This window comes from Chionomys nivalis, chromosome 25, assembly GCF_950005125.1.
Source record: "Chionomys nivalis chromosome 25, mChiNiv1.1, whole genome shotgun sequence".
NCBI classification, from domain to species: Eukaryota; Metazoa; Chordata; class Mammalia; order Rodentia; family Cricetidae; genus Chionomys; species Chionomys nivalis.
Genome location: NC_080110.1, coordinates 1,861,106 through 1,874,448, shown reverse-complemented (window position 1 = coordinate 1,874,448; position 13,343 = coordinate 1,861,106). Strand labels below are relative to the sequence as shown.

Sequence of the window (13,343 nt, the reverse complement as noted above, 5' to 3'; positions counted from 1 at the left end):
ACCGCGCGGGGCTCTGGCGCGGGAGAGCTGGAGAGGGGGGCAGATCTAAGCCAATTTTGATTTCACCTATAATGAGTGCCGGGCTAAGGCTGGAGAAGGCCTCTGGAACTTTAAATAAGAAAAACGTTGCTAATGCTATAATAGAAGGGGGAAGTCGGAGGGCTGGGATTGCGTCGCTCTGAGCCCCCCTTTTCGGAGGCGGCTTTTCTTATTCAAAACAGGCCCACAATGGGCTTCACAGTGCGCCTCGCCACGGCCCCATCTGACGAGCGGCCATTCATCAGGCCCGCTGGCCTATCAATGACATTGCTCCCATCGGGGCTCCTATAAAATGATGTTTTTTCCCATGAAACATCCGCAAACATTTTGACGGGTTTGGCTTTGCCCGACTGGATTACTGAGTGTCCCCTCGCTCGCTCGCTCGCTCCCTCTGCTCCAGCTCGCTTCCTTCCTTCCCTCGCTTCTTTGCCTCCTTCTCTTTTCTTTCGTCTGGTTCTTTCTTTTCCCCCTTTATCCTTTTGCCCTCTCGTCCATCGTCTCCCTCTCTCTCGTTACCCATTCCTTCCTCCCTCGTTCCCTCCCTTCCTCCCTGGGCATCTCTAGCACAGGGGATCCCCAAATATCAGGACTTTTGGGGGGCGTCTGTGCTGTCCATGGGAAGAGCATGCATTGTGGGTTACTGGAGGAACCCGACATGGATTCCACAGGTTAGTCCTGGTGGGACTTGGGGGGAGATACTGGGAGGAAAGGAGCAGGGACGGGGGGACTTGAGAAAGACCTCAAAAAGTTCAGGCGGCTCAACTTGACAGTGAGGTCCCAGGTGAGAAAGAGTGCAGAAGTTTTCGGTCCAGCGCTAAATGTGTAAGTGAATGCATGGAAGTGTGTGTGCGTGTAAATGTGTGTGTGCGCGTGCGCGCACGCTGCGGAGCGCGCTTTTATTTGTGCATAAAGTTGCATAAAGATGCTCTCTGGCTCGCGGCGAGCTCGAGGTGCTGCTGCTTGCAGGAACTTTGCGAGCCAGCCTCCCCCTCCCGGGCCTCGCAGCTGCCCTGGCTTTGGGCAGGGTAGTGGTGAGCTCAGGATCTGGGGTGAGGGCCGGAAAGCTCCAAAGGCGGGGGAGGGCGACAGCGTTTCACCGCGCGGGAGGTGGAGGCTCTTGCTGCAGGAGCCGCGCAGCTGGAGGGAGTGGCGGCGGCGAACCCGGTGGTCCTGGGGCATTTGTAGCTTTGGCCTGTGAGAGATGGGAGCCCAGGCGCGAAGAGGCAACCCACTAGCCGCTCCACACGGAGGCTGTAACCTAGTTGGGGGTGGGGGGGAAGCCGAATACAAGGCATTAGTAGAGGCCTGAGTTCTGGCATTGAGTTCTGTGAACTGCCCTTCGGTTAGAGGGCTGTGTAGTGGGGCATCAGGCTCTAGGGTTGCCGTGGCTCACTAAAGAAGGGAAGACACGGGATCTCGTACACCGAAAATACCCAGCCTCTCCGTGTCGAACCCTCCGTCAGCTTCAATGTCTAGCATCTTTGGGGACCCGCCACACTTCTAAATCTAGATTACTTTTACTATGTCATTTCCATGTAGAAGTACTCAAAAAGTGTGATCCCTCCCATAGGCCCAGTCTCTCCACCAAGCTGCTCCGATCCCTGCTGGGCCTCAGCTTTCGACTTTCTTGGGGGTGAAGGAGGCAGTATGGACAGAGGCGGCTGGTTTCATTGAAACCCGGGAGAATGTGAGGGCATCGCAACCGAGCAACAAGTGCCTGCTGGCCGCAGCTGTGCCCTGACACACGTAACTTACTTGCAAATAAACACCGCAGACAGCTCTGCCCCCACTCCACCCACCCCTAGGCAGGTCGCAAAAGGAGGCGTGATGGACCAAGCCATCTCGACAACTTCCCAGAAGTCGTTCTTCCTTTCTGGGAGGAATGTTCCAGGCCTCTCCTGGCCTACATTGCAGACTTGGTAGCGGAGACCGGGGACCTGGGGTACTTTTCCGTCTCTGAGGCAATCAAGCCCTCACGTTCCCCAGGGTGGCTGTGAGCCCCCAGAGAGTGGTTAAAGCCTGAGCCTCCTTTAATCTGCCAGCACACATGGAGGCAAGAAGCGTTCTTGCCTGAGGAGTGCATCGCGCTGCACAGACCTTCAGGCCCCGCTGTGGTCTTCTCCACGCCCCACTAATACTGGTCCCCAATAGGAAACAGCAAACTTTTGCTTCATTATTTTTTTTAACTCAAGGAAAACCTAAAAATTACAGCATTAAAAGCGAATGTATTTAACCAGATTAAATCTATTTATACAGAATTAGTGGGTGAGGAGTTTCAAGGGGCCCCTACACGATCTCAGGGCCTTCCTCATACCCCAAATCAGGCATGCCCCAGCTGGGTTTTAGTTGATCCCTCCACAGGACTAGAGTCCTTGCTTGGTGCGGAGTGCTATTGAACTGTGGATAGGTTCTATTTTTAATCCCGGATTATTAGGTGGTTGGGGGGGGCACTAGCCACCCCCAGCCCAACTGCAAACACCCCAAGTGGGTTATAAAATCCCAGTGCCTCCCCGCTCCGCTCTCCTCTCCTACCTAAGAGATAACCTTAGATCACACTCCTGAACTCAAAAATCAAAAGTTTTGGTTAATGGCAGCAATTGAGAAGTCATTCCGGGCGCATCAGGTGACATTTCACATGCAAAACTCCCGACAAGCCGAGTGCGGTGCGGCGAGGTCCGATCCTGGAGCCTTCTTTCGCCTCCCTTCCAGAGAATTAATCCAATTAGTCTTTCTTCTGAGTTTCCCTTGTTATGTAAAAGGTTCATTCCCCCTCCCCGGGCGTGCAGAGCCCAGCGCTCCACTAGGCAGTTCGATTCTGTTCCCCCTGGTGTAAGGTTGCGCTCCGCTAGAAACACGAAATTTCATTCTTCACGGGCCCAAACAACAAGTTCATAGCATCTGCTGGAGCGAAGTCCGGAGCATCCATGTTTAGAGGGGCCGGCAAGTCGAAGCTACAGTCTCTGTCTTTTAAAAGGAAAATCCCCGCAGAGTGCCTGGGGCATGGGAACGGTTTTGCTGGGGCCGGGGCTCTAGTGGCCTGCTTTGGGCCCACTTCAGCGTGACCTGCGGAAACTCACCCCTTTGTTCCGCGCATCGAGCTGGTAATATATTCCTTGAGTTTTTCCCAAATACACACTACAAGTGTGGGGCCAAGACAATGGCCCAGTCGGGGGAGGCCCTAGAGCCGGCGCGCGCCTCCTGGGTCCTCGGCTCTGGTTTCTCACCACCACAAAGCAAAGCCCCTCTAGGACGGACTCTGGCGGCTTCGCCCAGCTCCTCCGGACTGCAAAGGCAGCCGGCGCGCTTAGGATCCATCGACGTGCGGGTGCGTCGGGACAGGTTTTACAGTTAGCGCCAGCGCGCAGAACTCAAAGTTGGTTCTCAGGCCCGTTTGGCCCTCACTCTCTAGGAGGGGCCGCTGGAGGTGACTACTTGTTTGTGACCTTTCGGGTTATGATTCCAGATGCCCCTCTACAGAGCAGCGCTGTTCAGCTGCTCCTTACTCAGAAATTCGATAATGAAAATGGAAAATGGGTAGAATTTTCAGCCACCTAGAACTTGTGCAAAGTGAGGATGGTCGCCTACGCGTCAGAAGGGTCATTTCTTGTTAAACGGGATGGTTCGTTAGAAAGGTGCATTTTTGGCACTCCAACTAGAAGCTTCTAACTCTACCCAGTTCACCCACCCACCCACCCATCCACCCTGCGCCTCCAAAACTCATATCGGATCTGAATGCCTGGGGCCCACTGCAGGGAAGGTGACCCGGTACTAGGTCTAGCCACTTTCATGGGCCCTAAGATGAGACATCCTGGGGCCTTAGGTTTTTACCCCAGAGAGACAGGCCTGGAAACTTCTGCATTTTTCCCCCAGGAGAAGCTCTGGGTAAGTAGAAGTAGCCTCCTTGTATAGCCCGGAGAGCCGGTCCTTGGCTCATAGCAGGAAGCAGCGAAAGATCTGAGCCTTGCTCCTGTGCTAAGCCAGGCTCCCCCCTTCCCCCCGCCCCAGACGTGCGTGGGTAAGTGTGTGTGTGTGGCTGGAGAGGTGGACTTGCGTGGTCCCACTCTTACCACCTGCTAGCGTCTGAGCTTGGCAGCAGGGTCAAAAGAGTGTCCCGTGGTCCCGGGATTCCAGATACCCGTGATTGCAGTCTTGCACGCGGCCGCGGTACACAGGTTTGACTACACGGGCCTGCGGGCTCGCGATTACACGATTATCCAAGGCGGGCCCCGGATAGTGCACTTTCCCAGTGTGGTGCCCAGAGACCCGGAAAAGTTAGCCAGGGCTGCTCAGCAGCCCGGGCCTGGGATCTGAACAGCAGCCTCCGCCACAGCCCTCACCCCCTCTACCCCCAGCGCGTCGCCATGGAGACTGCTGGAAGTTGGTGGTGGAAAACAGACCCGGCGCAAAGCAAAATATTATGAGTGCAGTTGGGGTGACTTCAGGGGGGCGGGGGACCCGAGGGCATGAGCGGGAGCCAGAGGCGGACAACAAAGGGCCGAGAGCAAGGAGGGAGAGGAGTGTGTTTGGGGCCTCCCCGGCGCTGTGTGAGTGCTGGACCGTCCTGCTTCCCAGAGGGGCCAAAGTCTCTAATTTCTCTCCAGCAGCTACACCTTTTCTCAGCCGGCTTGTGCATCCTTGCTCCCACCCCGCCTCTCCGGGTCCTCTTCCAGCCTCCCTCCTGGTCCTGAGTGAGGCCGCCAGCTGGGCAGTATGCCCGCCTCCCCAAGAGCCACAGGCTAGCCAGCATGAAAGGTTCTGGCTTTTCTTCCCCACGACCCGTGGGTCGCCCAGGAGGGATTTTCTCATCATCCCTCTTCTCAAATGAATCTGGAAAGGTGGTGGGTTCCGTGGCTAGTCAGACATCTAAGAGGCGGGGCGGGTATCCTGTCTGACAGTTCTCAGGCGGCCAAAGCACTTGAGTTAGCCTTCTGAAGCAGCCACTTGTAACTCGACTTTAAGTCAACCAAGCCCTTTCCAGGCTGTGTCTCTGCCTGGAAAAGACGCAAACAGCTCAGGCTGGGATTCTCCAAGTTAGACCTAGCCCTCTTCCAGGGTTGGCTTTACAGCGGGATCCAGGAAGCAGTATGTGAGACTGTTCTGTTAACACTGTCTGAACTAAGTCTCCCCAAAGCAGTAATATTCCTAATCACATGGTGGGGGGGGGGGTCACTTGGGAATTCAATAGTCAAGAACCTTGAATAACTCATTTTAAAAGATTCTCAATTTCCTTTCTTAATGTCAGCCTAAGGTGCATTCTTATCTCCTCCCAATTCCCCAACTCCAGAGAGAATTTACAAAAAGACACTAGATTTTATTTTATAGGAGCTGTGTTTAGTGTTGGGGCTTCTAGCTGTTGAAGGCAGCAGCAAGGGCCTGACATATGTTGGAGAGGAGCACACAAGCCAGTGTTCCAAAATGCATCATCAAAGGAAAACCACACTAGTTCCTTTCTTGCATCTCTGACTCCCTGGTGACTGCTCTGGCAAAGGAGCCCTTCCCATTTGTTTGATACTCTGTTGGCTTCATCCACAGATATGAAGTAGATATAAAAATATCTATATTTGAGAATGGTCTACCCTGCCATTCCAGCACTCCAGGAGACATAGTCAAGAGAATGACTGGGAGTCTGGGGCCAGCCTGGGCTAAATACCAAATATTCAACCAGCCACGGATATTTACAAATCATTGTCTCAAAAAGAAACAAAATGGCTATGTTCTAGCTAACATTGTACCGCTCAATGACAGACCTGCGTCCATGTGTCTGGTGACACAAACAGCACATGACACCTACCAGGTACTTTTGTCTGTAGAGTAGCTTCAGGGAAATGGGTTCTCACAAGTCCCACATGAGGGAGGCAGTCCCCTTCTGTCCCCGCGGTTGCAAGGCCATGGGTTCTAAGATAAGATGAGCTCTAAAGCTATGACATCACAAAGCAGAATGCTGGGAGGTCAGAGCTTCACTTCCTCAGGCCCCTGACTGCCCACCCTACATGTTCTACAGGTCTCTTGGGACCCTCTTCGGCTGCCCCTCTAGGGGTCCCGAAACTCTTCAGGACGGAAAAGGTGGGCAAAATCTCTGCCGCAGCTTTCACCTGGCTGCCTCTCCTTAGAGACTTTTAGTTTGACGAGGGTTTCCGTGAGACAGAGTGAACTCCAAGACTGACTATTGGGAGGTCTCAAGTAAAAGCAAAGAGTCCTTTGGGGTTCACTCAGCCTCAGTTGGGTGGCAGATCCTGGGGACATCCATGCCACACACCTCACTGACAAGGATTTCAGAGTGTGTGTTCCAAGAGAAACTGACAATACATTGGGAGTGGCAGGCACCATAAGGGACGTAGGAGTCGTCTTAGGATTCGGAGGCAGGGGTGAGGGCAAGTGGGATGACAGGCATGTCACCAACAGCCACTTCAACCTTACCAGGACTCTGCGTCGTCCCCCTGTAGGATGAAACAGGAGAGGTTACTTGCTGGTGGTGGCAGGAACAGGAAAGCCAGACGTGAGGGAAGGTTGCTCCCTCTCTGGGCCCACCATTTTGGTCAGCCTACTGTATAGTCTTACAACAAATCAACGGGGTGGATCCCCTTTAGGTGGCTCTGACACTCCCTTGGTGGGAGAAAGGTGAGTGTAGGGGCATGGAGAGTCCTGGAGCGTTTTCTCTGGATGAGAGAGAGTGCTCTTGCAGGAAACGGAGTTCTTCATGGAGCAGTTTATGTAATTGCCGTGGCTGTGAGATAGTGGTTGAGCGCTGACCTCAGATATGCGGCAATCTTGCATTCACTCCGGTGTGGCGTGTCCGACACTTGGTTAGACGCAATGCTTAACAAAAAATGCTGCCTCTGCCTCTCTAGGACGGGACCTTGATAAAAGTTAGCAGGCAAGAAGCAGGCAGGCAAACCCCATTGGCGCTAATATGGCAGAGGCTGCTGCCTTCTGTGGGCCAGCCCTGCCATAAAAGCTGACTGCCTCTGGCCTGAAGTGTCGGCATTGCCAAGACTCCCTGTTCTCTAGGCTGCAAGCATCCTCAGTTGTGGGAGTGACGAGAGGGCCCGTCTTTAGGACAGTGAGATGCACCATTGGTGAAACGCCCACCGAACCCCATAGGAAAAGGGCTGCTGTGCCCACCAGGAGCAGCAGACTGATTGCACAATGGCTCTCGACACAGTGGTACCTGCTGACTTTCTGAGCCGCAGAAGCTGGCCTGACAGGGGCACGGTGGCTCTGCCATGTGAGTTTGTCACACAGGCCCACTGCTTTCTGAAAGTGCTAAGTGGAAACTGTCATGAAAAACTAAGTTTAAAATAGCTCTGTTCATCGTGTAGCTATGATTAGTTCTCTTTATTGATGCTAATCTCTCATTGTGCCTCATTTGTAATTAAACTTTAACATAGGTTTGCACGCAGAAGGGAAAGTAAAGACAGTTACATATAGGTACTGTCTGTGGTTCAGGCTTGCACTGGGACCCGGGAAGGTATCCCTGGTCAGTGGGGGAGGGGCCTACTGTATCTTTGAAAAATATCTTGTTTTAGTCAGGCAGTGGTGGCGCACGCCTTTAATCGCAGCGCTCGGGAAGCAGAGGCAGGCAGATCTCTGTGAGTTCAAGACCAGCGTAGTCTACAAGAGCTAGTTCCAGGACAGGCTCCAAAGCTAAAGAGAAACCCGATCTTGTAAAATAAAATCTTGTTTTATTTTGAGACAGGAGCTCACTGTGTCGTCCTCACTGGCTTACAACTCACTTTGTAGACTAAGTTGACCTTAAACACACAGAGATCCACCGGCCTTTGCCCCGAGTTCTGGGATTAAAGGTGCGAACCACCAGGCCCTACCCTATTAATCGCATTTTAAATGTATTTTTAATTTATTTTTTTATTATTCTTGGGAGATGGGATGTCTGTGCACTGTTGTGGATGTGTGAAGGCCAGAGAACAATTCTGTGGGAGTTCCCTTGTCTTCTTCTTCGTTTATATATGTTCTGGGGATCTAACTCAGGGCACCGACCTCTATCGGTTGAGCCATCTCCTTGCCGCCCTGAAATATCTTCTGTGTACATTATTATCATTCTGTTTTAAGCAATGGCAGTTCAGCCAAGGGATAAGGGCACAACGAGGGGCGACAGAGGACACCGCAGACAACCTGCAGTGACCCATTGTTTGTCCCTGTGCGCCAGGCACAAAGCTGTCTGAACTCTCCTCTTCCTTTTATGAGGAAGGGGTGATGAGAAGAATAGACAGAGAGTGAAACATGTACCGTTAGTCAAAGCAAAGGATGCCACTTCTCCCCCAAATGTTACAACAACCCTTCAAACCTTGGAAGATGAAATTTAATTTACTGTTGAAAAGTAGGGATTGAAAGGAAGTCTTTACTCTGGATAAGAAACGTGCTTTTGTCTTTTGACCATCTGAAGTTTGGATAGCACGGTTCCATCTCTGTCAGTGCCCTAGTTGCATCTATCACATGCAGAGATACCACAGAGTCGGCCAGGGAAACAAGCGCTGGTAAGCCAGGTGTGACACGTATGGTCTTAGGTAACTTAACAAATGGTACCTTGGAGGTATGTTGTCAACCACAGATACGTGTTAAAATGGGACATCGGGCACATACAACAAGATGTAGTGGGAAGAACATGGGATCTGGAGTCTGGAGATCGACCAAAGTTTCAGTCCTTGTCTGTTGGTCTCTAACTCTGTGACATGCCTTCTCCGAGCCTCAGTGTTCTTGTTTGCAAAGCTGGCCCATGCCTAGGACTACTGTGAAAACCCAGCAGGCTGTGCGTGTTATTAACTTTAGCATGTGGCCCCAAGAAACTGCTCAGCCAATGCTAGACCCCGATATTATTAACAGTGCCCTGGCCCACCTCAGCTCAGTTCTTGGTATCTAGTTGGAAAATGAGGGCAGGGTTCCTGGAGAGGGTTTAGACTGCCTCATCAAGTCTGGATGCTTGCTGCCCTGACATCGCCTGTTCCATTTTTCTTTCTTAAATAGAATATTTTCAGTGGTAGGGATGGGACCCAGGACCTCGAGGCTGCTGGGCACGAACTCTACCATCCGTCTCTCTCCCGGCCCCACTGTAAAGCCAGGAGAGCTTTCTCTTCAAACGGGCTTAGACTGAGGAGTAAATGTTGTCTTCACTTCATACCTGTCCCACGACATAAAAAGGCCCTTCATGGTCTCCTCTGCTGTGATTCCATCTTTGTGTCCCTCAGTGCATAAAGGATGTGGAACACACATCATTGTGGAGGCAACAGCTGCTGGCTTGAGTTGGGGTCCTGGGAGAGATCTGGGGATGGGTGGAGGAGATGTGCCCTGGACACCCTGCCTGAAGCCCCCAGAAACTCCTCCTACTTTTCTGGCTCTTGAATGAGGCACCTCTGATGCTCCCCTCTCTGGGTTCTCCTCTCGTCTTCCTCCTCCAACTCGCAGACCATGCTTGCTTAAAGACGAAATCATTTTATGTGGCTTCCAGGAAGCAGTAAGTCTAGTCTTTCAAAGTCATTTCATCAAGGAAAGAAAAGATTGAATTCTCTTGCCCTCCCTGCAGTGTTTGTATGTGTGTGATGGCAAGTGGGTGTGTCTGTCTACATACCATGAGAGAGAGGCCTGAGGAGGGCCTCGGGTGCCCGGCTCTCTCGCCATCTTCCTTCCTCGAGACGTCTCTCGCTGGATCCAGCTAGACTAGCAGCTTACAAGCTGCAGCTGCCCTCTGGTCTCTACCTCACGCAGCAATAGGCTAACAAGATGTGGGCGGCCGCTTCTGCTGGGGTCTGAACTCAGGTCATTCTGCTGTACAGTAAGCACTCTTCCCATCTGAACCATCTCCCCGGCGTGCACAGGCATGCGAAATTATATATATATATATATATTATTAAAATAAATATAATTTAATATGGGAACAAAAGTGTCCATTTGCTGTGTTTATGCCTTGGTAATTTGATTTTTACCTAAATTATGGCTTTTGCTATTAAAGGCTAGGGAGTTAGACAGACAGACAGACACATACACACACAAGTGAGAGAGAAATAGAAAGATCATAAAAAGTGGAAAAGAATGAAACGCAGTTATATGCTTTCACCTGAATTTGGCCCAAATATAGGTAGCTAGGACAGCATTAGCCTGTGCTAGCGGATTAGGTGGCTTTCGTTGTGCTGTACAGACCATCAGAATAGATTCTTTTTCATTTTAAATTTCATTTATAGAGTTTTGAAAAGATATGTATATTAATATTTTGCCTGCATGTGTGTGTGTGTATTTGCATCACATGCATGTCTGTCTGGTGTCTGTGGGGCGAGAAGAGGGTATCGGGTCCCTAAAACCGGAGTTACAGGCAGTGGTGAGCCACCACATGGGCGCTGGGAATTGAACCTGGGTCCTCTGTGAGAGCGGCCAGTCCTCTTAGCTGATGAGCCATTTCTCCAGGCCCATGAGTTCTTTAAATTGCATACCTGGGTTCTGCTTTTGTGGTTATTTAATCTTTAATAAAACCCCAAAGTAGAATCTGTCCATGCACAACCAATAGTTATTGAACAGAGAATCCAGAAACATTGGCTTATGTTGCACTCATTTTAATTTAAAAACACAAGGAAGCCCTGGGAATAGTCTGCAGCCCAGAGAAGGTTAGTTAGTGATTAGGTCCTGTCTTCTAACCACACAGTTGTGTTAGCTTTGCTTAGATGCTAAGAGAGACTGTGGAACGCAGCAGGTATTTACTTTGTACAAGTAGAGAATTACCAGCTTGTAAGCACTGATGCCCGAGACCGTCCAGGTGGGAAAATGCAACGTGAGTCCATGTAAGTGACTGGGTCTTTGAGCTGACTTTAGACAAGGTCATTGACATGGAGAATAATTAGTAACTATTAATTACACCTTCAGACCAGCATCTGATTTTGAGGCACAAATGCATCTTGTTGAGAAAATTGTCGATTTGTCTTTGTCTGTCAAATCTTGTGCTTTACATTAGATTCTGGAAGGATGACGTGTTTCCTTGGATGCTAAAATTATGTGATTCATAATTTTACAAGTGATCACAGGTGACTTTTTGAGTTCCGTGCTATCTTTTTCAGGACCACTGGGCTAAATGTGGGGTGTTCATGCACTTAGCCTCCTTATAGTTTATGTGCTGAATCTACGTGGTCAGGAGGAAGCGATGTTCCTTTTGGAGTAATTAGGATTGCATATATCTGCAGAACTGGACACATTACAAATTTAAACTTACTGGTTATGGAATTGATTGATTAAACATTTCCCGTTCATATTGTGAGTTCAGTTCTGCAGCAGTAATCTGGGCTGAAGGGACAACAAGTGTCTGCATGGAGTTCTTTGCTCCACAGGAAAAAGAAGAAGAAATATTTTGAATATAAAATATTCAAAAGAAATTTTGAATATAAAAACATGGCCGTTAAAACAGGCTACGTGTTAAGTGTGTATTCCCAGGACAGGCAGGCTGTGTTGACACGGCATGCCTTAGAGCAGGATAACTGGCTTTGTCCAGAGAGGATGTGTGGGGCTGATAAAGTATCCATTTTATAAGTGAGTGTGAGGGCTTCTGAAGGAGCCCACACAAGAGCTCTCACAGGACTTGGCACACTGTAAATGATGGATCCACAGTCTTGCTCCCTTTTTCTGGTAGTGGTGATTTCTGAGACAACCCCTCACCCCTAGGACCATATACAAACAAGTTTAAGAACCTACTTTTCTTCCTACTGTGTTTTGTCTTTTGTGATGCTGCCTCATAAACCTGTGGCCTGGCACAAGCTGTCATTCCCATTTGACACTCAGTGAAACCAAGGCTTGGAGGGCTTCACTCACATGCATTGACTTACACAGCAAGCGAGTACCCAAGTGTCATGACATCAAAGTGGAGGACACTGCAGTTTTTTAGGGATTTATTTGTTTATTATCTATGTGCCTGAGCCTGTATGTTTATGTTTGTTTACCCCTTGCATGAAAGATCCTGCAGAGAGCAGAAGAGGGTTTGGATGCCCAGAACTGGAATCACAGGCTGCCTGCCAGCCTTCCCATGTGTTCAGGGAACTGAACTCCGGCTCTCTACATACCAGCTAAAAACCTCTGTCACCAGGGACAGGGGTGCTGGTTGCCCCACAACAGAGTCCCGTGCTCCTCATTCCATCCCATGGTGTTTTCAGACACATGGGTGTGAAGGGAAGATAGTGTCCTTGCAGGTATTGACTTGAAACATTGCCCCCGTTACCTGTGCTGTGCCCGCACAGTGAGCGGCACGGTGCCTGGCACACGTTCAGAGCCGGTAGGCATTTTCTTAACACAGAAATCCACCTTACTACCACGGGGACAGGGAACCTCTGCTCACGTTCTGGGAAGCTTGACTTGAGATCTCATGGAGTTGAGTCCTGAATACTTAAGCAACACATGGACCCCCCGCTCTTTTGAGCACCTAGTATGTGCCAGGCATGCCACTGATGCTGACCCATTTCATCCGCCACCTTCCTGTTAGCGCAGGGAGGAGCAGGCGACGGGGGCACAACCACTTCTTAGGGAGCTCCGATGTATCCCCTAAACATCATAACAACCTCACAGCAGATGGTTTTCATAGGAGGGAAACAAGGCTGAGGAAATTCAGTAATTTGCCTGTAGCTATGGGGTCTACCCCATCAATTGTAAGGGAAGTTAGAATTGTTTTCCAGTTTTTTGAAGGCCATGTTCTTTTCAGAATACCAAGAGATTCAAGGACCAAACAGGGAAGAGGACAGCAGGGAACTAAAGGGGGTATCTCGACTGGCATGCCTTAAAGATGACAACGGCAAAGCACTTTCTATGCCTCACTGTATCTAATTCTCCCTCACTTGCAGTCCAGAAGATTTTTGAGTATAGTGCCTGTTTTTCAGGCGCAGAAACCATGTTTCCAGGGTTGTCAGGTTGCTCATCCACAGTCACAGAGTAAGAAAGTGGGACCTAAATTCAGTAGTTTGGCTTCACAGTTCTCTTAACTGCTGCATTGTCAGAGCACAAGAAAGAAAGAGAAGGGCGGCAAGGAGGAAGGAGGAAGACAAGGCAGAAGGAAGGAATGCAGGGAGGAAGGAAGGAGAGAAGAGAGGAGGAAGGGAGGAGGAGAGAGGCAGGGAGGAAGGAAGGAGAGAAGACAGGAGGAAGGGAGGAGGAGGGAGGGAAAGAGAAAAAGGGAAAGGGGGGAGCCGCTGGCATAAGCAAATACAGGGAATTGTTACCGTGATTCTGCCGTTTTGTTCTAGAACTTGGTCAGAGCTGGCCCCATGAAAAGCACGCTCTGCATTTAACTCTCCCACGGGCAGATTGGTGTTTTCCACGAGGGGATGCCT

The 13,343-nt window shown here is 50.4% G+C and overlaps 1 protein-coding gene across 4 annotated transcripts in view; it reads left to right on the top strand.

Annotated features, from left to right (window-relative positions):
• The first annotated feature begins 341 nt into the window (after nucleotides 1–341).
• The window catches only part of Rfx4 (regulatory factor X4), a 143,506-nt gene continuing 130,504 nt past the window's right edge, over nucleotides 342–13,343 (top strand). For all 4 annotated transcript variants that reach the window (XM_057757695.1, XM_057757694.1, XM_057757692.1 and 1 more), the window contains exon 1: nucleotides 342–707. In XM_057757695.1, the coding sequence (XP_057613678.1) occupies nucleotides 654–707 (54 nt within the window). In that variant the 5' untranslated portion in view covers nucleotides 342–653. The remainder of the gene's footprint in view (nucleotides 708–13,343) is intronic.